This window comes from Tympanuchus pallidicinctus, unplaced genomic scaffold (genome assembly GCF_026119805.1).
Source record: "Tympanuchus pallidicinctus isolate F22 unplaced genomic scaffold, pur_lepc_1.0 scaffold17, whole genome shotgun sequence".
NCBI lineage: Eukaryota > Metazoa > Chordata > Aves > Galliformes > Phasianidae > Tympanuchus > Tympanuchus pallidicinctus.
Genome location: NW_026294690.1, coordinates 717,445 through 742,419, shown reverse-complemented (window position 1 = coordinate 742,419; position 24,975 = coordinate 717,445). Strand labels below are relative to the sequence as shown.

The window sequence follows — 24,975 nt, the reverse complement described above, 5'->3', positions numbered from 1 at the left end:
CCAGCACCACGTGAGCCTTTGGCAATGCACCAACCACCCCTGCCCAAAAACTCCAAGGCAAAGGGAGGCACAACAGCAGCAGGCTGCCAGGAGTGCTGCTGTCCAACCGGCCCTTCTGACAGGGTGCACACCTCTGGGATGTTGAGTAGAGCACGAAATGTGCTCAAGCACGCCCACAAACTGCACGAACACAGGGATGCAGCATGCCCTATGCATGCCCTACACCTCCCAGACTCAGAAGCCAAACATGTAACAACCTTCTTTTCCCCAGCCCGTGTCCACCACCCGCATCAGCCCTGCAGACAGCCCCACGCCGTCCCATCCCTGACACACAGCCCTGTGATCTCTGCCCGCTGCTGCCTCACCACCAGCAGATTGCCTTGCTGCACTACAGATAAACTCATTTCACAAGGAGTGCTGCAAAATGGGATGGTAGATTCGGAAACGTATGAAGGGAACCCAGGAGGGCAGCTCATACATGTAGTCCATCACAGGATTCAAAAGCCAGGCATCAGCACATAAACATTCTGGTTCATGCGCTTCTAAACAGGAAAAAAACCCTACTTGTCCGTAACTCATGAGCTGTGTAGGGACACTGGAAGCACCTTTGCTCCCACCCACCGCACACCTATCACTGAATTTGCTGCCAAGCTTCAGCTGTCCCTCGTACTCCTATGGCAGCACCTCCAGCTGTTAACGGCACGCTGGGAGGAGACACGAATCCACAAGATACCTATAGCAGATCCTCATGGGATAATTCCTCACGTGACAGCCAGACGTATTCCAAAAAACACTGATGTGAATAAGTGCCAATTGGCAGACGCGGCTCCCAGAAAAAGCCACACAACCATAGAAATTACTTTAAAGCCAAAACCGTAGTGCTACAACAGCATAAATCATCTTCTTCAAAACTGAGTGTCAGCCAGGGCTGGCACACATCACCTTACCTTTAATGCACGGACTTTCTTGGCCAGCAGGCTTTCAATGTCCCCTGCAACCTTCTCCACTAATTTTCTGGGCACGTTCTCCTTGACTTCAAACAGGTTTCTATTCTCATTGTAGATCTAAGAAGGGAAATAAGAGAAAGACAGTCAATATTGCAGAGATATACTGCAGCATTTGCACAGAAAAGCTGGAGCTACAACACAGAGGAAAGTTAGCCACATGGACCAGTTGACAATACAGGCTTAGGAAAAGAGAATGGAAGGCTTTGCAAGCAAAATGCTGCGTGTGGCCTGCTGCCCATCCCACTGGCTTCATAGTTGCCTTTCTTCTTATGTGAAGGCTACGAGCATCCTGCTTAGCCAAAGGCTGAGCTGCCCCTACACTGTCTGCACCCCCACCTCCACCCTCATCCTCATCTCAGTGAACCCCCAAAGAGCACAAGCAGCCCTCAAGTCCCTTCCCCAAGGTCACTCGCCAGATTCTGCAAATGTGAGAACAGCAGCACCAAGTCTGCTGGAGTTCAAGAAGCATTTGGACACAGCTCTCAGAAACAGTCTTACCCTGAAGGCCAGACGCAGATACCCAGATGTGAATGCCTTCATTCAAAGCCTGCAGCTGTGACCCACAGCTCTTCCACACCAACCCCCTCAGCTGCAGAGAGCTGAATCTGCCCTGAGGAAGTGCTGTGGGCACCAGCACTGTCCCAGCAAGATGGGACCAGCTTCAGCACGAGGCTTCTGAAACACCAGACCCTCCTCAGATCACTCCCAGACCTGGTGGCAGCATCCAGGATGGTTCTCTGGGCTATGTCAGGGGTGAGATGTGCAACGGTGGTGGGATGCAGTGCTTCATAGGCACAGCGTGCAGCTCAAGAACAGGATGGAAACATTGCAGAAGGCACTGTTCCAATACAGTGTGAAATCACGTGATGGGCTGGAGCAGGTCGCACCCCTGTTCACTAAAAGGTAACTGGCGACAAATTCAGGGCCTCAGCAGAGAAGCTTCCTTGTGACCCTTCTGTTTAAGCAAAGCACTTCTGGGGGCTGTAGCCATAGGAGAGAGCTCTGATCAGAGCAAACGGTTGCTTTCCCGGCCTTGCCTTGCAGAGCTGCAGGGTTCAGCTGCTCCCTGCAAGTGTTGCTGCAGCCCCAGTTCTGCAGAGCTCCTCCTCCCTCCTCCACCACCACGGCTGTGGTGGGCAGCTCCAAGCACTGCTGCCTGCAAGGGCTGCACCAAAGTGCTTGGATCCCCATCCCACCCAAGCTTAGCACTAACTCAGCACCTCCTGCCTTGCCTCTCACTGCAGGCACTGGCTGCGTGGGAGCAGTTATTCCCAAGGAGATGCCCCAGTAAGAGGCTGTGTTGCAGAGGCACCTGCAGCTGAGCAGGAGCGGGTTCAGAGAGCTGAGCTGGGGGCTGCGTCCTGTGTCTGCCACAGGAGGTCCCTCATCAGAGAAAAGTGTCAGCATGTAGAAGGTTAAAGAGGAAAAACTCAGCACAAAGCAATATTCTCTCATATTCTCTTTTCCCTTTAGTAAGCAGCAGCATAACAAAATAATGTGTTTGGAAGGCACGCTACCTCCAGCTGAGCAGCAGCAATTAGGAAAGCAAAGAGGAGCAATCTTCAAGGAGAGCGCTCCGGGTAAGGAGGGCATCTAACATCAGCACTTCCCTACTATGAAACAGAACATTGGCCACCAATGGCTCCAGACAGAAGCAGTGCCCATCCACAGGGAGGGGCACAGAGTGAGAAAGCACAGGCGTCCCCCCATGCCTGCAGTGCCTGCAGCTGAGCAGGGCCTCGGTGCCAGTGAGAGCACTGCAGGCCCTGAAGCTCCCTCAGCTGTAGCACAGGGACTTCATTTTGTCATTCTCACGGAAATTCTCCCCTGACCTGGTGCTTGGAGATGACCTCAGGGCTGTGAAACTGCTGCTCCAGACTACATGCAGGCTCCGGGACCCAAAGCAAACACTAAACCACAGCCAGGATGCCCCACGTTCATCCCAAACGCTGCACAGCCACAGGAAGAAGCAGCTGAGGCGATCTACAGCAGCAGAACGCAAAGGAGCCTTGCTAAAATGCAGAGCCTGTAGCACAACGCATTATCAATACACATTTGTAGTAGCAACTGTATCACTGAAGAAACAGATCTGATACTGTGTCGGAACAATCATTCTCTAAGCCCACCCGTGTGCCTTGCTGCTGGTGCATGACAGACAGTGCTCATCTCCACCACCAGCTCCCTCTGTGCCCGTATGTCCTGTGAGCTGCTGGGGCTTGGAGCACTCACAGCTTCACAACCCCTCTTCCCCCCCCCCCCCCGTGCTCCCAGCACCAGGACACCACACCACCACACGGTCTGAGGACAAGCAGAGCATGAGCAGAAATTCTCATCTTCCAGAAATGTTTTTCCCTTGTAAGAATCCAGTGCACCTGGCTTGGACAGCTGCAGTCCGTACCCCAGCGCTTAAAGATGGTGCAAAGTGAAGCAAGGCACTGCAGGCAGCAGAGCAGTAGGACGCACTAAGACAAGGCTGTGCCATGCTCTGCCCTACAACAGCCATGCACCAACCAATTCTTTCACACCAGGTGCTACTACAGCACACAGAACAATATTTCAGCCTCCTGCAGCCAGCCCCGTGCCGATCAGCTCCGCTCACTGACCCAGATATGGGACCTGGCTGCTGCGACAAGGGCTGCAGCAGGAGGCCCTGCCCGACCTGTGGGCTGTGCTTGGCGGTGCTGTGGGACTGCTGGGCCCCCTGGCAGCTCTCTGACCCCCAATCCAGCCTGTTCCTTGCGGCTCAGGACAGCACGGGGCTCTGCAGCAGGCTCACCCCGGGTGTGCAGAACCAGGGAGCAGCCTAAGCGATGGGCAGGGACAGTCCTGGTGAGAGCTCTGTGAGATGGTCCGTGCTGTGCAAGAGGTGGGGAAGCTGAGTGTAAAACCCCACAGAACCCATAGAAGCTGCTGGAGGAAAGGGATTGCAGGGCTGCAGGCAGAGTGGGCACAGAACGGTCCCATCTCACCCCCCAGCCCCACTGCACCTCCTGTTGGCCCATCCCATCACCCGGTGCCCATGTTACAGCAGCAGGATGCTGGGCACAGTGCGGCACCAGGCTCAGCCAATGGGCAGTCAGAGCAGGCCGTGCTGGCACTGCAGGATGAGGGCTGCTGCCTGAAGCTGAGCGAGGGCTCTGCAGAACCAGCACTGAGCCAAGAGCTGAGCGCCTGGCCACGGCCTGGGCCTCATCCTCAGTGAGAGCCACCGCCTCCTCCCCCCCCAGAATTTCTTGAGAGGGAAGGCAGGAAGCAAACAGCTTGACATTTGCCAACCCCATCTCCCCCTCCTTGTGCAGTGCCATTCCCTGCTGCGTTCTTTCCTTCCCCCTTCACAGCAAAAGGCAGCCCTGCACAGCAGGTGCAGGGCAGGGAAATGGGCAGCCAAGGCTCTGCTTAGGGACGGCCAGCTGTAATTGAAGCAAAGAAACAGCAGAGCTGCAGCCCTCATCCCGCACTGCAGGGGACGCCGGGTTCCCCACCCTCCTGGGGACAACAGTGGTACACACATCTCCCCATCTCCCAGCCGTGCCCTGCACTGCCCACAGGACTTCTGCTCTCCACCCAGGATCTGAAGCAATCCAGAGTCTGCTACAAATAATTCAGCAGCTAGACAGCAATAAAGAGCTGAGCACGGTCAGCTTGGCTTATGTAAAACCTCTCCTGGCCCAGAAAGCTGCTTTCAGCCTTCAGCATCCCAAACCCTTATATGGAGAACTCGGAGCACCAGAGCTGCCCAGGCACCTGCAAAGGCTGAGCCTCTCACTGGGTGATGTGGGTCACAGCTCTGAGCTTGGGCTGCTCCCTGCAGAGGAAGGGCTGTTGAAAACAAACCACCACATCACTGAAAAAGTCCAAGCTTCAGCAGGATGTGGACTCTCCCTGGGATGTTCCTGCAGCAGCTTGAGCCCCTGCGCCTGCACAGGCACGTATCCACATCAGAGACCACATGACAGCTACAAATACTCACAAGTGCAGCAAGATGAACCACAACAAACAAGCCAAAGTGAAAAATAATCTGATCTTTGACTCTGGCTGCTCTCTAGGTTATCCAACACAGAAATCCAGATGCTTCAGAAGTCAATGCAAAGTATTTTTAAAACGTGCATTAAGAGCTTTCCTCCAGGATATATGCAGAAGAGTTTAACCGGTTGCATTAAACCATGTCTATTCAGAACAGCTGCAATTCTTTAGATCAGCAAATTGTGCCTAGCATAGCCCAGGAGGGATGCTCTCGTGGATGAAGATGTGCTGTACTGCTGTGTTTCATCTTTATACTGTCCCTACCAGAGGTAGGCCCTCTGCACTGTGCGCTGTGCCCCACTTACCCCACCAACACTCTGATATAACAAAATGATGTCGCACCAAAACAAGGAACAGTTCAGCTCAAAGGGTGCATTGATCAAACAGTGCAAACCCTTCCGAAAATCCACACTTGATTTATATCCATCCAGCTCATATCAGTTTCCTGCTGGTTCACCTATAAGCAAGGATTCAAATCAATTTCCAAACAGGTCATCCCAGCCTTTAGGAACTGGCTGCAAGTAAATGATCATCCGGGCTTCTGTCCCCAAACAGCTTCATCTCCCATGCCAGAAAGCTGCAGCTTCTTGCAGGAAGGGCTGTGCAGCCCTCGAGCTCTCAGCTGTATTTTGCAGCCTTTCCTTCTAACTCAACAAGAACCAGGGTCACATTTACCCTGTACCACCTTCTGCTCTGCCTGATGGCCACCACAGGCAATCGCAGCACTGAGCTGCAGCGATGTGAATTCGGGATAACTGCACTGACATGGAATTAAACTAAATCTCCTATTAGAGCCACTGCGATCGGAATCTAGGCCAGCACACATCAGCAATATCAACAGTTACCCACAGTTTTCTGCAGAGTAATGATCTATTAAAGAAAGGAGAAAAAAAAAAAAAAAGGTACTTGTAAAAATAGCAACTTGGCAATTCTCTTTATTTACCTTTTGATGTGGGTTTTGGGGCTCTCTCTCTGATCTTCAGGGATTCGTGTTTACAAGCTTTTCTCCCTAATCTTCGGCACCAGAAGCATTTCTGCAAATCCCCAGACACTTGGGAGCAGGGCTGGAAGAACCCCACGTGCCTGAGTCCCCCCAGGCTCCCTGCCCTGCCTGTGCCCCCCCCGCAGCCCTGCTCTCTGCAGCAGCACAGGCTCACCGTGTTTTGTCTTATCCCCAAGGAACGCAGAGAACAGACCAGCAGATAGCTTTCCTCCACGCATCCCCAGGTTTATCCTTCCTCTTGTGCGTAGGAGAGGAGAAAATGAGAGCTGAACCAACCCTTCCCAAAAATCAGCGCTTTTTCCAGAAAGGCTCACAGCATCCCTAACACAGCTGGCACAGCACTGCCGACACGTTCTCCTGACCTGCTCTTAAGGACACCCGGCGATGGAGGTTCCACTGCTCACAGAACGCTCCCCGAGGCCTCGCATCCGACTTGGAAATGCTGCGCAATGCCCCATTTGAAAATCCCTTGCTGCAGTTTAAAACAATGTTCCTGGTGGAGAGATCCAGCGTTAATGAAGAACAGGCACTTCTGCCTCATGCTGCTGTGCCCCATTACATATACAAAGATTTATGCGCTACTTTAGTTGCTACTCTCGTAGGTTACAAAATCCAATTTCATCTGTTCTTCCCCCATAAGGTAATGTTTTCATTCTTGGGTTCAAACAACAACTAAGGCAAGGAACAGCGGGCAGGGAGGTGATTGTCCCCCTCTGCTCTGCCCTGGTGAGGCCCCACCTGCAGTGCTGCATTCTAGCCTGGGGCCCCCAGCACAAGAGAGATGTGGGGCTGTTGGAACAGGACCAGAGGAGGCCACGAAGATGCTCAGCATGCTGTAGCACCTCTCCTATGGAGACAGGCTGAGGGAGATGGGGGTGTGCAGCATGGAGAAGAGAAGGCTCCAGGGAGACCTCACTGTGACCTTCCAGCACTTGAGGGGAGCTTATAAGCAGGAGGGAGAGTGACATTTTATGCTGTCTGATAGTAGAAGGACAAGGGGGAATGGCTTTAAACTACAAGGTGCAGATTAGGTGACTGTTATGTTGTGGGGAAATTCTTCACTCAGAAGGCAGTGAGGTGCTGGCAGTGCTGCCCAGAGCTGTGGGTGCCATCCCTGGAGGTTCCCCAGACCACAGAGGGGCCCTGGGCAGCCCGAGCTGGGAGGAGGCAGCCCATGGCAGGGGTGGGGCTGGGGGGTTCTTTCCAACCAACCCACTGCATGACTCTACAATTCAGACCTACTCTGTGCAGGAACGCTCCAGATCCAAGCCGAGCCCCACACACGGGGCAGTACTGGACAGCCTGCTGTTCCAGTAGAAAGTTAATCGTGGACAGACATTAATCCCTCCTGACAGCATGTTGCCAATTTCTGATTTCATCCCCATTTGCTCACAGCTTACCATCAGGGGAGCAGGCATCTTGCAGCACGGCTGGCCCAACACGTGCTCCCCTTGGTGAAGCTCTATGCCAGCCCCAGCTCCCCAGCATCCAGGGCTGCACTGCTGGACAGTGGGCACAGGGAGCAGGGCTGTGCCCAGCCAGCAGCTCCTCACCAGGGCAGCACAACGCAGGGGAAATGAGAGCCCAACACTACCATCCTCTCCCGGAGGGACAGTGCCAGAAGAGCAAAGTGGCAATTGCAAATCAGAAGCTTTTCCCTTCCCCATTCCCTGCTCCTTTGCCCAGAATGTTAATTAGTGTTGCTCTAAACAGCAGCAGTGAAAGCTGAAAGCCTGACTGCTTTAAAGGAAAAACCTGGCTGTGAGTTTTTTTTCAGGCGACATTTACACTAAAATGGGAGATGGCTGTGCAGCAGGTGCTTGTAATGCCACCTTGTAGCTTCCCTCCTAAAGCTAAGGAGCGAGTTCTAAAAAAAACCAACAAAACTGCATCTCCAGGGCTGCATGGTTCTGCCTCCTGCTGCACACAGAGATGTCAAGTTCTGCTTCCAGTGCAGCACTGGAGCAGCTGCCTGCCTGCTGCCCGCAGCACAGGGAGCACAGCAGGCACAGAGCCGGATGGTGCACTGATGGCCATGGTTGTAAGTAATAGTGCTGGCTTTTCTCTTGCATCAGAAATAAAACCCAGATGATTACATAAACCACATCCACCTCTGTGTGTTCAGGTGATCGATACAATCTCAAAGCATCACCAAATCCCAACCACAGCGATCGCAGGAGGAAATGAGCTTCAGGATTCACTTCCCCACTGGGTGCCACCCGGCTCTCTGCCACAGCTCCCCAGCAGGGCAGCCTGGAGCCGCAGCACCGTGCCCAGACATCACAGTGATGGGCTCTGTCTGTGAGCACCCAGACAGACAGGTGCTGTGCCATCAGCTTCAGCGAGCCGAAACACCAACCATGAAGCACCTCACCTTGTCTGGAGAGCAGAAAGTTCTGCCCTCCTTCTGCCCCTCTCTTCCAAACCCACCAGCAGGCTGGGGAATCTCACAAGTAGGTTTGCTATTGTGCAAAGCATGCTCAGTAGGATGCAACTGACTCTTGTTGCCAAGAATTAAGTGCTCTCAAAAGAGATGTCCATTTCTGATGCCTTCTTTTTTTTCTTGTTAATGAATTAGACCAAGCTAACACCAAGCAGCTCCCAGATGAGACCGACTGTCAAGCAGGTAATGATTCTATCAACAGATTTCTTCCATTTTTCTTCTATATTCAACGTGGAACAAAGAAAAATTAAACCCAAGCAGCCAGAAATGCCTTTTCCTTCTTGAAAAAGCACAGAGCAATCTCTCCAGGAGATTCCCTCCCCAGCTCTATTAGTTATTACTGCCTCTGCATGGCTTCTAGTTTTGTGTGGCATTGGAAGAGAAAAAGGAAAAAATGCCCAAGTTCACAAAACTCCTTTATTTCAACCTCAAGCTGCTTCTTGAGGTTTTCAAATAACGTGACCAGCAAACCTTTACAGCATTGGTTGTATTAACTTGAAGGGCAAGACACAACACAGGGAAGCAATGCTGCACACCCAGTGCAGTAGACAAACTAGGGAGCTGGCTTACAGCGCTCACCATCGCCTTTATCATACAATCACAGAATGGCCTGGGTTGCAAAGGAGCACAGCGCTCATCCAGTTCCAACCCCCTGCTGTGTGCAGGTCGCCAACCAGCAGCCCAGGCTGCCCAGAGCCACATCCAGCCTGGCCTTGAATGCCTGCAGGGATGGGGCATCCACAGCCTCCTTGGGCAACCTGTTCTGCCCCTCTCTTCCAAACCCGCCAGCAGGGCAGGGATCCTCACCAGTAGGTACTTTTGTGCAAGGCATGCTATGTTCCGTGTTATCCCAGCTCCTCTTTTAAAGAAGGCAACACTTCCATTTTGCTCCACTCCTCTCACCTCCCACTGCTGCTTGTAGCCATGGGCCATGCCCAAACCAGCCACAGGCGCTGCTTTCCTGACATTGCAGGAATCACGTGCTTTGTATCTTGGCTTGCTCCAAGGCTCCCTCATCTGCAGCCAGCAAACAGCAAGCTCTGTGGCTCCCACCATCCCGAAATGCCCTTTCAACCCTCCTCACCCAAAGGCTCTCTTCTGGGCTCTCCAGCAGAGCTTCAGTCAAGCACCCTGAGGTCCTGCAGTCCAGGCAGGAGGACAAGGTGGGGGAAGCAGGGCGATGAGCTCAGGAGTGCAGCACAGGCTGCAGGGCTGGGCAGCTGCTGGGGCTGAGCAAAGCAGATGGTCAAGGAGCTACGATATGCAGGTAATCTAATAGTCAAGGAGTCATATCAGCAAGCCATAAACCAGGGGCCTGCAGGGGGCTGACACAATTCCTTCATTCCTGCTGAATTCCTGCCCAGCACAAAGCAAGGGCACAGAGCACCGAGCTCCCTTTGGAGCAGGCTGCGGGGCACAGCTCTGCCATAAGCCTGCTCCATCCAAATAAACAACCCCATAAAAAACTGCCAGCTGGAAATAAAGCGCATCAAACCAAGCGCATTCCACCAGTTCCAACCCCTCACAAGGGCAGGGTGGGCTTCTGTCACTGCACCGGGTACCAGCAGTGGAGGAGGAGATGGGAGAAAAGCAGGGCAAGAAGCAGAGAACGCATTTTTCCAAGCAGTGGAATGGCAGCCCTCACTCACTGCAGCTGCCAACAACAAAAATCCCTGTTCAGATATTTTTTTTTATTAACTGTCATAAAATGATGTAATGCATATAGTGTAATTACGCTTAAGTGCTTTCCATGTTAAATGTCATTTCAGTTATCACTTTTTAAATGCAATTTTTATTGAGTGCACAATAATAATTTAGCAAGTAAACAGGCAAGTTACAAGAAAAGAGTGGAAGTGCAGGGGGAGGTGGGAGAGCCTCCAGCGTGACAATGAAATGCACTGGGGTACATGGAGCTGTTACTTCTGAAAGCTTGGAAAGAATTATAAAAAAAAGTCATAAATTACAAGGTTGCAAAATGCAATAAATTACAGCCTCTACAAAAGGCAGATAATGGAAATGAGAAAGGATAGCGGGAAGTGGGAGGAATCTACATAATTTGTCACCACTGACCCCAGACATCTGCACAGCCCACACAGCAAAGAGCACTGAAATATTTGGGTATTTCAGAGGCCTCGCAAGCATCAGCTCCTGGGGCAGCACGGGATCAGCTTTAAGGACAGTCCTGTCCAGTGATAAACTCAGGAGCCTTCCCAGAGGGAGACGTGTTCCCTCAGCCAGGTGTTGCACCTCTGGTGAACCAGAGCTTTGTGCAGGGGAGCGACAGCCCCAGCCTTGCCAAGCTGAAGCCAGGGCAATGGGAACAGGGTACCAGCAAGTGCTGCCACCCAAACAGAGGTACAGAAGCACAGGAAAGTGTTTTCCATTACTCCTTCCCCTTTCCCTTCCACGCTGCTCCCCATGCAGAAGAGGATTTGATGGACACCAGTGTGAACACAAGGCAGCACCACGCCATTGATACGGACAAGGGTGCATCGGGCAAAGCACTGTCAGCTGGTCGAGCTGATCAGCACTGGTGAAGCTACATCAGGAGTGCTGGGCCCAGTCCTGGTCTCCACATTGCCAGGGAGACATGGACAGAGCAGAGGAACCCAGGGAAGGGCCATTAAGGGGGTGAAGGCACTGGAGCATCACTCCTGGGAGGAGAGGCTGAGGGAGCCGGGGCTGCTCAGCAGGGAGAAGGGGAGGCTGGGGCTCTGCGTCCATAAAGGGGGCAAAGAGGACAGAGCCAAGCTCAGCACTGCTCAGGGACAGGAGGAGGCAGTGAGCACAGCCTGGAGCACAGCAGGCTCCATCTGAGCATCAGCAAACACTTGAGGGCTGTGCAGGGACCCGGTGCTGGCACAGGTTGCCCTCAGAGGCTGTGTCCTCCAGGAGCAGCTGACAATGCCAGGCAATGGGAGTCGATACAGTTGTGGTTCAGAGTTTTGGAAACAAAACCACTGACAGAAAAGGAGGAGCCACCAGAGTGAAACTAGAAAACAAGATGACTGCAGCCAAGTTCTGGGAGTACAGATGAACAGGATCTTAATCTCTGGAAAATTAAGTCAGAAGAAAATGGAATAGGCACAGCTTTGGCTGACAGGAGCAGCCTCCTTTCAGCAGCATGCATGCCAGGTTTGCCCGATTAAAACTTTTCTGGATGGAGAAATATGGATGAGAAGGGCAGGGTGCATAGGACTGAGGTGGGAGTGAACAGCAGGTGGCCTGCAGTCACTGTGGGAGCATCTGTAGCACTAACATCAGCAAAGAGCCCCAGCAGTGGGAGTGAAGGGAATCCACAAGTGGCTCTCTCGCTGCCCAGGGACTGTGTTTTGGATGCAGGTGATCTCGAGGTCCCTTCCAACCCCTGCAATTCTGCTCCAGTGCTCTGGGAGCACTGCAGCCCAGAGCTCCCCACACCCCTGGCCCTCCTGCAAGGGCCCCTGAGCTCATCATTGCTGTGAGGCCAAGTGGAACAGAGTCAGCGCATGTCACTGAGATGCCTGGAGACAATGCCAGCTCTCCTGCAGACAGCCCCTATGTTGACACTGCTGGCCACCAGGTCAGGGTACTCCTCTGCTCCCTGTCCCCACTGCCTGTTCTTTCTCCTCCTGCTCTGCACCTCCATGGCACAAGGACCCCTCTCTGTGCAAGGCCAGGAGGCTCTGAGCCTGCTGCAAAGATCTGCTCTGTAGTAAACCACATGATCCATAACTCTAAGTCTGGCCCTTACCTTATGCCCCTAACCACAGCTCCTCCACAGCATCATGCCAATTTGAAAATGAGGCCATTTTGGGTTTTCTTGTACATCTGGCACTAGAAATTCCTACCAGCCGTCACTCAGAGCTGTTGAATTCCTCTGCTCGTTTCCTTCCTGCCTGTGCTCAGCTCTCCCCGAAACACAAAGAAGAAAGAATTCTTCCAGAGCTCCTGATTTTGGGAGGCACTGAGTGATGGCCTCAAGGCAACCAGAACCAAGGGCACAGAGCAAGAAGATGAGTTAGAGTCAAAGCAAACAACAGATGTGCCTCCAACAGCCCCTCCAGGACAGGCAGCCCCCAGCTGAGGCTGTCACCCCCCACATCTCAGAAATGAGTACAGGTTAGGGCTGCTGAGCCCCGCCATCAGAGTGAGCAGGAATCAGTCATGTGCCATTTGAGCCCTTGAAATAATCCTATCTAATCAAACAGACCCAGAGAAAGCAGCATCTTACGGGCCATAAAACACCAGAGGCTTATTCCCCTCATAAATACTGAGCTGACACCACAATGCAACAGCCCCTGGGGCTCTTCCTTCCTCCTCTCCCATCCTTCCACATGAATGCTCAGCTGTGACAGCTCCTGATGACTGGGGCTCTGGACACACTCCCTGGGTGCCTAATCAGGGCTGCACTAACAGCAGGTCTGCATGGCAGGTCTGTGCAGCTGCCCTGCATTTGTGGGGTTCAGCTCTGTCAACCGGAGGAAACCTGGCTCTGCTTGAAACTGCCATGGTTTGACTTTTCATCCCATCCCCATGGCCACAGATGCGCTCTGTCCTCTTCTTTGGCCCTTTTTTTTCCCCCCTCAGGATGAGGCTCTGCAACAACACAGCCTAGAAGCAGCTCCTGCCACTTGAGGCAGCTGGAAATGCAAACCTTCACTCCAATAGCTGTCCACCTGGGAACACTTACTTCCATACTACCTCAGTCCCTTAAGTCAGGTTGATGGAATGGAGTAAGGGATGAGGCCAAGACACCCTGTGTAGCTCAGCCCTGTACAACTGGTTTTGCCATCTCCAAGTCCCCAGGAGCTGCCTAGCACTCCCAGGCATTCTCATGCAGAAAGCTCTCAGGGCTAAATGAACATCCATGAGCCTCCTGGTGCTGCAGTGCCCACTGTTCCCAATGCCACCAACTTCAGAGGCTGCAGGAGCCTCCTGCAGTATCTCTCCCTAAATGGGGTGAGAAGGTGGGAACAGCAAAGCCAGGGGGAAAAACAGAACAACAATGCAATGCATAATCTGTATATTTCACCATTTGGAAGCAGGGATTTTTAAAATCATTTAATAGTTTTAATCCTTTATCGGCTGCTCATCTGAGAGGATTTTGCTGCACATTCAAGATTTGGTATGAACTCATTTGCAGTAAATACTTTTGTTTCCAAAGTTTATTTCTTGCCTGGGCACCAAACGGTGTGAGCAGGCTGCTGCTTGGCAGAGCTGGTCAGCCCTGATGGAAACCCTCTGTGCTCAGCTTTGACCTCCTCTCAACCCCTATCTCCTGCAGACAAGCAGCACAGCTTCCAGCAGCCCCAGTAGCTCCCCTACACTCCAGCCATAAAGCATCATGGACGTTGCACACTCACATCCTGTCCTGCTGAGACCCAGCAGGTCTGCAGTGGGAGGCTGCAATATTTGGTTGCATCTGCAAGAGATGCACAGATGTATCTGCAAGGGATGTAGTAGACACATGGGCTGCCCTGCCAGACGCATCCCCTAAGGCTCTCTGGCTCATGCAACAAATGCTGTCCTCTTGCCCACAGCACGCACCCTGCACAGGGAAGGGAGGATTAACACATACACACAAAAAAAAGTCTTTTAGCCACCCAAGGCAGGGGCCCATCTGCATGGCCACAATGCATCAGATGCGCTGCAATGAGCTGAGCTTAACAACAGCATCAAACCAAAGCCTCAGAAGGTGGGATACTTCCATGGGAACCCCAAGGGCTCCTGTGGGAGCTGCACCTGGCTGCCTTGCCTCCCTCAAAGGAAACTCAAAGGTGGCAGTGTGGAAGTGCCCAAGCAGGTCTGCCTTTCCCTAAAGCAGCAGCTGTTCCATACAGGAGCAGGAACAGGCCTGGTGAGCAGCTGAGATGCAGGGCTCCAGCAGCAAGGCAGCACCAGCACATACCAGTGGCTGTAAATCTGCTCTCCCAAAGATGAACGACCACAACTAAAGTGTCCTCCCCGGTCCATGAAATCTGCTGTGAAAGGAGCTGCCCAGTAACAACCATTTCGCTATAGCCCAGTGCCCGAGAGGAAACCACACTGCTGAAATCACCAATTTCCAGCTATCTCGAGGGAGGAAACGGGATAAATAATAAATACCAGAGCGAATTTACACCATTTGAAGGCTTTTTTAATTTACAAGTGGCCAGAAGATATTACGGAGCGATGTGCTCTGCGCACACAAAGTTCTCAGGCTCAAATGCAATCCGTGGGACATAAGAGTGCTTCTCTGAGATGGATGAAAGGCACAGCCAGAGCCTGCTTCAGGGCACAAAACAAGTTCTTTTTGTTTGGTTTGGTTTTTCTTCCTGTCTCAAAACCTTTTAGCACTGGAGCACCTCAGCCATACTGAGGCTCAAGGGGTGGAGGAGCTGCAGCACACCCAGGGACACCGGCACGTGGCTGCAGAGAGGAAGCCTTAACCCAAAGCACAGCAGTGCTGGTGGCTGGATTTACACTGAGTGAGCCTGTCCCTTGTCCAGGACATTGCTGAGGTAGTCCCAGCTGCTGTCAGCTTTTCAAACACGTGTCAGAGCCATCCTCTTCCCCCACAGTACACAGCTCCTGCAAGTAGAGTGTGGAGCAGCACGCAGCTCCTGGGCAGCATGGAGCAGCAGCAGGCTGCAGCCCTGCACCAGCACTACTGGCGCATAATTAAGTCATGGAAGCATGGCACCCAGTCCAAGCCATAGTTAATTCAAACAAGCTCACCAGTTTTGACAGCTCAGTTTGAAAACTCTGGTGCTTGAAATGCAAAATGCAACATATTCCATTACCCTGAGTCTGCTGAGAATTCTATCTTGGTTTTGTAGCTCATTCAACAAATCCTACAGACTGATCCTATCCTATTCCCTGTGCCTTAAGGACAATCCAACCATCTATTTACTTTCTGCTTTCCACATGGATAAGAGCAGCAATAGGTGCTTCGGGAGCGAATTCCCACTAATGCGGGTTCACAGGCCTGCCTGGCTGAGCACTGCCTGGGTGCAGCCACACTCCCTGCCCCACATACTTCCCATGAGTAACATCTTTCTTTCCCTTTGACTTCAGGATAATGAGGGCATAATAAGAGATTCCTTGGGGGTTAACTGCCTTCCACACCTCGCTCTGGCCCATTGCAAAGCCCTGGATTTACTGGTGCAACCCAGTTCTGGCAACTGCTGTGCCTCAGTTTGCAGCTGGTGAATCTAAGGCACAGAAAGGTGAAGGGCTCCAGACCTGACAGGCAAAACAAGGCCTGTGTCATCCCAACCTTTAGCACACAGAAGCACACAGACAAATACACTTGAAGGTTCCAGATCTGCATCTGACAGCACCCAGGAAGAGCCCACGCAAGGCAAGTTCTGCTCTGCCACTGCCCTGCATTATGCTGCTCAACGGGCCAAGCGCTCCCTTTCAACTGGAATGTCCTCCACCAATGGCCACAATCCAGTAAACACCCCCAGTACCTACCAGCCCAGGCTCCAGCCCTGCTCCCATGGACCCTGCAGGGCCAGGATGCTGATACAAACTGTATTTCGGGGCTTTTGTTGCTCTGCAGAGATGTATCTGCTGCATTCAGGTAGCAGCTTGCATGTGCCACCTCCAGGGAATTTATTTTCCCCCTATTTGCCAAGATAAACAGCATACAGAGCATGAAGGGGGGAGGAGACAAGGCTGATTTAAGTGATTTCACTTTGCAATTTTCTATGTTCTTTTTAAGTCGCTTATCCATTTCAGTGCTCAATATTCGGCTCTTTCCCTAATTAGAAAATCGCTAATCTGCTCTGAAAAATGTAAAAGTGAGTCTTGCTTACGTGCATTGCTTGGAATATGCAAGTGTGTTGGGCTCTGAGTCGCTTTCAAGCTCTTTTTAAAAAGCCACTGGTGTCTCTGGCTGGCATCTCTCGCTCTGCTCATTTCCTCCCAGGTCCCCATTCAGCCCCTACACACAGGGCAGCACCACGCACAGCCCGAGCTGCCAAGAGATGACTCCTGCTCTGTGCCTGCATTAAGAAGCGTGCCCCCTCATCCTGCTCTCTGCCTGAGAGAGGACCCGAACACCAGCAACCCTGGGCACGTGCAAGGGAGAGGTGTGAGGGTGGGGTCTCTCAGACCAGGTGATGACTCAGGACTCAAGAGGAGCATTGGATTAGCATGATGTTACACCCACAGGGCCACTCCGGTGCTTTGCAGAGGTGAGAGTGGGGCTGTCCTAGCAGGGGATGAGCCAGGAGCCGTGGGTAGGCACAGCACTGTGCCAAGCAGGGCTGGCTGGTGTCTGCTGCCAGGCAAGGTGACAACTCAGGTCAGGATACCCAGGCTGTCAAGAAGAAATGGAGTTCAAGACAGAGCTGTAGAGCCACCAAGCTCCTCCAGGAGCAACAACACAGTGCAGTGGCTTTTTCAAAGGAGCTTCTCCACCCAAAGCTGTCCTCAAGCTGCACGAGCATCCCTAACATGCAGTAGTGCACTACCTAACTCAGCTCCCTCCTGCCACCCGACTCTCCCTGCCTGTCCTCTGCTCTCTCTCTGCTTTTCCCAGCCAACAGCTCCGGAGACAGGGTGAGCAGAGCTGGCAGCCATTGGATAGCCACCCACCTGCCTCATTCTCAGCATGTCACCAGAGGCACTTTGGGGAAGAGGGTGGCAGCATGCAGACCTGCAGCTACACAGGCTGTTTTCCAGGAACCTGCTCCTGCCCGCACTGCTTGCAATAGAGAACAGGAACACAGCTGCTGCCATAAACCTTTCCAGCCAAACCACCTCACTTCATTATCGTTTGTCACCTGCTCAGGGAAATCACTTGTCACATTTTCCTTTCCACTTAATGACTTCAAACTCAATCTGAGGGTTGCTCAGCACTGCAGCACAGGGCTAGGAGCAGGAGACCGGGTGAGCAGCATGGGGTCTGCAGGGCTGTGCCAGCCCAGCCCAACAAAGGAATGGTTATGGGGCTGATGAGTCTCCAACCTGGGTGAGGACTGCACTGCAACAAGTGATTTGAGGAGCAAGTGGAACAGTGTCCTCAGGTCACCAAGCCATTCCCAGGGACAGAGACAGAAGTCCAAGTACCCTGTGCCATTTCCAACGACGTCTTTCTCTCATTGTATGCTATGAACACGGTGATGAAGTCTCCCTACCAAGAACCCAGGCTTGCTCCTACATACTGGAATTGCAAGAAAGGGATGAACAACAACTGCCTCACCTGGTACAGACTGACATGGTGAAGCCTGCACAGCAGTGCTGCATGCATGGCCACATTAATGATGTGTTACAGCAGTACAGAGCCAAAATCATTGCTAAAACTGAAGCCACAGCCTATCTAGTTCACTGTTGTTTCTAAGTAGCCAAGCACAGCAAGTTAGATATAATTAAACACATACCTTATTATTCTGGCCCTCCAACAAAGCCATCCCTTCTAGAAGCAAATGGCACTGGCAGTGCTGCCCAGAGCTGTGGGTGCCATCCCTAGAGGTGCCACAGGCAACAGAGGGGCCCTGAGCAGCCTGAGCTGGGGGGCAGCCTGACCATGGCAGGAGTGGTGCTGGAAGGTCCCTTCCAACCCAGCCGTGCTGTGATATCATGACAGTGTAACACTAAAACACGATGGAAAGTACAGTTATAACAGCAGGGTGGCAAAGTCTTTAGCCATGGACCAAGCCAAATATAGCAGCCATAGATACAGAAACAAAGGAAAAAAGCTGCTTACCTTCAGAACCCCTACCTCTACTGCCAACCCTTAAACGAGGTCTGGGAAGGGGTGGGTCCTGGATCCATCCCTTCTGGTCAATCAGCTGCATTGCACACACCTAAGCTCCCCTGGGACAGGGCATCAAACTCACCACATCCTCACCACACATCCCAGGCACCAGAGCTGCCCTGTCCTCCTTGTGCTCTCCAGGGATCCAGCAGTTTAAAAGAAAAAGGCATTTTAAAAGCAGGTCATCAAGAGTTAGGAACCCCTTCTGTAGGCAACTCCTCCAGCAAAGCAAACAGGAGGGCAGCATTCGCTGCAGTGTGGCTGTGAATTCCTATCCCAAAGTTAGAGGAGGATGTGCTGGCTGGGGGCTTCAACTCCTTTAAATCACAGAGCTGTTAGAAATTTGCTTTGGCTCCACTCTCTACAATGGGTCTTTCACTTACTAGCAACCTCAGTCAATTAGTCACACAAGCAACCAGTTCCCTTGTAATCAGTTTATAAGTCAGCAGGGCTTCCTTTTAACTGGCTGACTAATTGCCACGCCACCCAATGAAGGCTTTGCCTGTGTCTGCTGAGGTCCAGCAGAACCTGAGGCTTCCATGGGAAGGGCCAGAGCAAGCAGGCAGGCAGGCAGCCTCTGCCCTGCAAAGCCAGCAAAAACACCACTAACAGCTCTCATTTTTCAAGCAAAACCCGCCATCCGTCAGGGAGATAGGGCTCATTTAGTTTTTAATTTTTAATTTACCTACAGGTTAAATCCAGGCAGGGAGTCTGATGTGGAAATGAATCGAGACAACTGTTTTAACACCACCTCGCTTCCTCCACACGGCTCTTCTTCTCCCCACCCGCAGCCGAGCAGAGAGGCCAAGCTGGGCAACAATGGGGAGATTAAACAGAACTAGGAGTGGGTGCGTGCAGCCACAGCTTTCTCCTGTTGTCATTTCTCCACTTGTCATCCGCAGTCCTTTTAAGGTGGCTGCATCTCAGAGCCGGCGTAATCCTGATTTTCTAAGGGTTGGTGGGGTTTTTTTCTCCTCCTTTTTTTTCCCCGCTGCCAGCAATTGATTTCATTTAACGTTTTCATTTGTCTGCCTGCTGTAAATAACCACTTGGCAGTCGGATTTCTCAAGTAGAACAGGCAGCGGCTGCTTACTCTCTTCCTGGCAGCTGGGGGGGAATCTGGCAAGCACTAAAGCAAGAAGCTGTTTCAAGTAGCTCTGCAATGTGCAGGGCAGTATGTTATGTGGGGAGTGCTGGAGTGGAAGAAGCCACGGTGTGGAAAGGCCGAGAACTTATACCTGAAAGGCTGGGTGAGCTGCGTGGCTGAGGCTGGGCTCACCAAGTGCAGCTGCTTTGCTCCCAGCGCATGGCTCTATGCGTCGTGGAGGCCAGCAGAGCAGCACAAAGCATCTCTGCCGCAGCACCTGCACAGCCCAACAGCCCCCTGCCCTCTGCAGAGCCACAGCACAGGGATTTAAAGGATATGCTGAAACCTCTGACCACCAGATCCTCTGAAACGGGGATCTGAATTTGCAGCCGCAAGCTGCATTAAAGGTTGTCTCTGTTTGCTTTGCTAAAGCAGTTGTCTGTAGAAAGCGTTCTTAACTCTGGATGAAATGCCTTCAAAATGCCTTTTTCTCTGCAGTTTTGCTGGATTTCAGGAGGTGCCGAGGTCTGGTGGGCTGGCTGCAAAGAACCCATTGCCATCCAGTTCCACAGGCACAAGCTCCTGCCCTGGCTCATAATCCCAACAAATCCCTTCCTGCACTGCAGTCAGACTTGCTGAGCACCAGAGCAAACGTCACTCAGCTGATGCCAGGGGACTTGCAGAAGCAATGACAACCAGCATCGCATCAACTCCCAGCTTCGTCTTGGCCACAACCTGCCCAATATCTGCATGCTTCGTTTGGCCTCACATGGGTTCCTCCTGACATAGGTGAGCATATCGGAGAGGAGCCAGGCCAGGTATGACAGGGCAGAGGGGAGCACTGCATCCAGGCCTGGAGCCTCTGGCACAGGAGAGATGGGGGGCTGTTGGAGGCGGGCCAGAGGAGATCACAACAGTGTTCAGAGGGCTGAAGCACCTCTCCTATGGAGACAGGCTGAGGGAGCTGGGGTGTTCAGCAGGAAGAAGGCAGCAGGGAGACCTCACTGCGACCTTCCAGCACCAGAATAGAGCTTGTAAGCAGGAGGGAGAGTGATCTTTTACGCCGTCTGATAGTAATAAGACAAGGAGGAATGGCTTTAGACTAAAAAAGGAAAAAAATCAGGTGAGATGTTAGGGATAAATTCTTCACTCAGAGAGCGGTGAGGTGCTGGCAGTGCTGCCCAGAGCTGTGGCTGCCATCCCTGGAGGTGCCCCAGGCCACACAGGGGCAGTGGTGCTGGGAGGTCCCTTCCAACCCAACTGTGCTGTGGTTCTGTGACTGCTGCCCCTGCTCTGCCCCACTGAAGGCTCACAGAAAGAAGAGGCTGCCCTAAGCTTCAGCGCTCATCCCCACCTCAATCCTTCTATTGCTGCAGCTACCAGGTGAGGGAATCACTGTTTTCCATCCTAACAGCCGCATGCACAGCTAAATGAGTGGAAAGCATTAATAATGATTAATTTGTAAGGGTGGCTTTTTAGCTGTCGCTCAGGAAATCAGCCTATGCTGACAGCAGCCACGACCGGTGCCGACAAGCAGCACGTAGGGCCTCGTTCCACCCTGCCTGCCTCTCTGCTGCTGCTCAGGGTGCTGCAGAGAGATAGGGGCAGTGCGAGGACCCTGCCCAGCCCCTGCACACCCACCGAACCTCAGAGGGCAGAAGTGAGACAGGCGCACTGAGCCGGCAACGCTCCCTTCCCCTCTGCAACCAGGGTGAAGGAGGAAACGGAGGATGCAGCTGTGTGCTGGCACAGCGAGGCAGCTGCTCTCCCAGCTCCAAACAGCAGCAGGGCCGGCAGCTCTGCCCCTCTGTTGCAGTCCCTGGCAGTGAGCAGGGGGCACAGAAAAGCAAGCTCAGCCCCCCTGCGACACTGAGCCCAAGGGAGGACAGGCAGGGCTAATCTCACAGCCAGCAACGCTGCCTACATCAGAGCATGTTTTTCTCTTCTTCCTTTTTATTCTATTTATAATAGTGACTTCACGTCACTACTTCTTTCCCCCCAGAAGACAAAAAGCGGAGTAGAGCAAGCATGGATAATTCTCATCCCATTTTATTTTATTTCTCTGTGGCGTTTCTCTGTTTGCTTTGGAGAGGAGGGGGTTGTTGGAGCATGTGTATTGCTTTGCAATTACAAATTAGCTTTTTAAATGAAGTGTGCTGCAAGGGGCCTGATATGCCATGTGCGAGCGCGCGTCGCAGCCTCTGATGAGACACAAAAGTGGAAAAAAAAATCCCAAACCCACAGCAGAGCGCCTCGGTGCTGCTGGTAGAGCTAACAGCCTCTGCCACAGTGCCCTGCGCCCACTGCACTGCAGGGCTGGGGGCTGGAGGGGCTGCCCTGCACACCTGTGACAAATGCGGTTGCATCCACAGCCTGCTGCTCACAGGCAGCCAACAAACGGGTCACAAATGGCGGCGTTCGCGCTCTGAATCAAAAGGCAGCCCGAGAGCAGGCATTCAGCTCAAAGCTGAGAAAGGAGGGAGCAAAGCACTGAAAGCCAAACACCTTTGGTCGCTCCCAGAGCTTGCCAAACTTCAGCCCAGCAGCCAGTCCTCAGCACACGGGCACTGGCAGCTCGCTCCAACCCCAGTGTGCAGCTACTCATCGGCTCCTCCTGCCTCTTTTCCTCCAAGCCGCTAAAGCTCTGAACGTTTAGGCACTGAGATTTGTGAAAACTGTTGTAGTTTACATCGTTTTGATATTTTATAAAACACAATCAGAGTGTTTGCTTTCCTTGTCTTTCAGCAAGCTGTCTTGTTCCGCACGCTGCGTCCTGTCCCCCCATGCAGACGGAGCTCGGTGTAGGACAAGAAAAAGCTACCTTGAGATTCACAGCATATTAAAATTAACAGCCACTGCAGTCAGATGCTGTATCTCTCTCCAATCTCATTATGAACAGCTTGTAACATAAAACAGGATCCACTTTACAATATTTCATAGAGCGATCCACAAGGAAATACATAGCAGTCAAATGCAGGGAGGAGAGGAGAGGAGAGGAGAGGAGAGGAGAGGAGAGGAGAGGAGAGGAGAGGAGAGGAGAGGAGAGGAGAGGAGAGGAGAGGAGAGGAGAGGAGAGGAGAGGAGAGGAGAGGAGAGGAGAGGAGAGGAGAGGAGAGGAGAGGAGAGGAGAGGAGAGGAGAGGAGAGGAGAGGAGAGGAGAGGAGAGGAGAGGAGAGGAGAGGAGAGGAGAGGAGAGGAGAGGAGAGGAGAGGAGAGGAGAGGAGAGGAGAGGAGAGGAGAGGAGAGGAGAGGAGAGGAGAGGAGAGGAGAGGAGAGGAGAGGAGAGGAGAGGAGAGGAGAGGAGAGGAGAGGAGAGGAGAGGAGAGGAGAGGAGAGGAGAGGAGAGGAGAGGAGAGGAGAGGAGAGGAGAGGAGAGGAGAGGAGAGGAGAGGAGAGGAGAGGAGAGGAGAGGAGGAGCAATCAGGGTCAGGTATGGAGTCCAAGTGAGCCTTGCCCTATGAAGGGCTCCTTGCTAACAATGGAAGCCTGCCTCCAGGCCTCGTGCTCTGAATCTGGGAGCAAATTAATGAAAAATGAATGCCAAATAAATGAAGACACTGAGCCTGGAGCCACCCAAGCAGACTGGCTGCAGACCCATGTTAGCCAAGCAGCGTTAGCACTGGGTGCTGCTCTGGGCCCTGCAGGCTGCTGATGCCTGGCTGCATGCTCTGCGCTGCAATGCAGCTTGGTTTTGTTCCTCTGACAAGCAAATTCCCCAGGTGCTAAATGGAGGAAGTTAATAAGCAGCAGCAGGAGTGCTGGGGGATACAAAAATGCAGCAAAGGAGATGGGATGGGAGCAGGTGATCTGCAGAAAGCAGGAGGCAGAAAGGGGGCACTGGTGGAAGACGCTGGGGAGGAGCGTTCTTAGACCAGAATCATACAGGAGCACACATAAAGCAATCAGAAGGAGCTCCAAGCCGATTTCAGGGCACCATCCATTGCTTGTGTGATAAGCAAACACACAGCACAGCCTCCTCAGGGCCCTGGAAGCCAGAGGAGCAATGTGTGCAGGGACTGCAAGGGCTTCTAGGGCACGAGCACCACACAGCTCGTGGTTAAGGTGCAGGACAGGAGATTCTGCGGGCACCCAAGGGTTCTGCAACCCTGGGTCACAGCCACCCAAAGTCAGCAACAACGCAAAGGAAACAAACCTTTCTGTGAACAGGCACAGACCTCTGCTCTCACCCCAACTGCAGGGGAAGAGGAGGAGGAGGAGGGGAGGAAGGCATGCTGCCAGCACGGCGGCTGGAGCCGTGCAAACACTAATACGGCAGAAGCTAATTTTACAGAGTTCCACTCTGCAGCCTCCTCTTTGTCCCAGGATTCCTCAGCCTGGGAGATTAGTAGCTTCGAGACAGAGAAATAGAAGTTATTTTAAAATTTAGCATAAACTCACTCAGACACGACGAGCGGGTGACTTTGGGAGGGTGGGTTTGGGTGTGGGAAGATGTGCACAAATAACTGAGAAATAATTGAAGGACTGGGAAAAGAACAAGCATTGCCGCCACCCCACAGCCCATTTTTTATTCTCCTCGTGCTTCTCCACGCTCACTTTCTGTCCCTTCCGAGCCCACTCTGATCTCCAGGCAGCACTCCTGCCTGCCTGTGTTTAACCCCTGCTCCGCCAAACTCATGCTGCCAGCAGCTCCCAGCCTAGCAACCTGTCCGAACAGCACCAGCATCTTGGTGATGGGTGGCTGGTTGGACTGGATGATCTTAGAGGTCTTTTCCGAGCCTTGGGATTCTATGATTCTATGACTTTGTGGGCCCCCAGCGCCTGCCAGCACCGCCCAGACCTCGCAGACGCAGCACCCGTTTGCAGTGGGTTGGTTTGTGCAGTGTGCAGAGGGATGGAGGTAAGATGCTTTCAGAGGTAAGGAGCAGAGGCAACCTGATTTCAGGGGTGCCTGAGGAATCTAGGCCAACTGGAAGAATTTGCAGAGAAGGCCAAATGGGCACAGAAGGATATGGGGCAGGAGCAGGGGCAGTGCAGGTGCCAGCAGCCCCTCACAGCCATCCAACCCACCCTGGGAGCTGCAGCCCTGCGTGCAGCATGAAGAGAGGGACAGCTTCACGGGAGTTCATTATGCTTGTTCATCTTCATTTTGCTTCTAACAGATGAGCAGCATAATGGCTCTGGCTTTCCTGGACGCCACAAAGCCAGAAACATCCTAATGAAAAATAAATGTATTTACAGGGAGACGTCAAAACAGCCCAAGACAAGGCAAAGTAATGTGCCTGGGCTGGAAACGAGGGCTTTTATTTCATCACCCCTCCACGGCCTGCGAGCAGATCACGCAGCGGAGAGAGATAAATATTTTAAATAGCGACACTTCAGCAATGCACGGTTGTGCAAGACAGGGAATAATTAGAAAATAAATTACTTTTTTTTTTTTTTTTTTTTTTTTAAGCATGGTAATTCCAGACGTTGAATGAATTAGATTACTTGACAAACTCCAGACCCACGCAGGGATTGTGAGAACAGCCGTGCTCCTGCTCAAGGAGGCAGAGGGAACGCGGCCTTCAAATTGAAGCCAAAGCACAACAAAACACAGCTTATAGAGAAGGCGCTCAGGATCTGCGTGGCCACCTCCACAGATCTAAGGATCTGTGAGGCTTCCTCTGGTCTCCCAGCAGCAGCTCAGGCTGAGAACAGCCCAGTCCAACGATGGGCATTGCC

General features: G+C 52.6%; 1 protein-coding gene across 5 annotated transcripts in view; it reads right to left on the bottom strand.

Annotated features, from left to right (window-relative positions):
- Window positions 1-24,975, bottom strand: part of CACNA2D2 (calcium voltage-gated channel auxiliary subunit alpha2delta 2) — a 128,274-nt gene that overhangs the window by 64,899 nt on the left and 38,400 nt on the right. For all 5 annotated transcript variants that reach the window (XM_052678536.1, XM_052678533.1, XM_052678537.1 and 2 more), the window contains exon 3: window positions 948-1,064. In XM_052678536.1, the coding sequence (XP_052534496.1) occupies window positions 948-1,064 (117 nt within the window). The remainder of the gene's footprint in view (window positions 1-947; window positions 1,065-24,975) is intronic.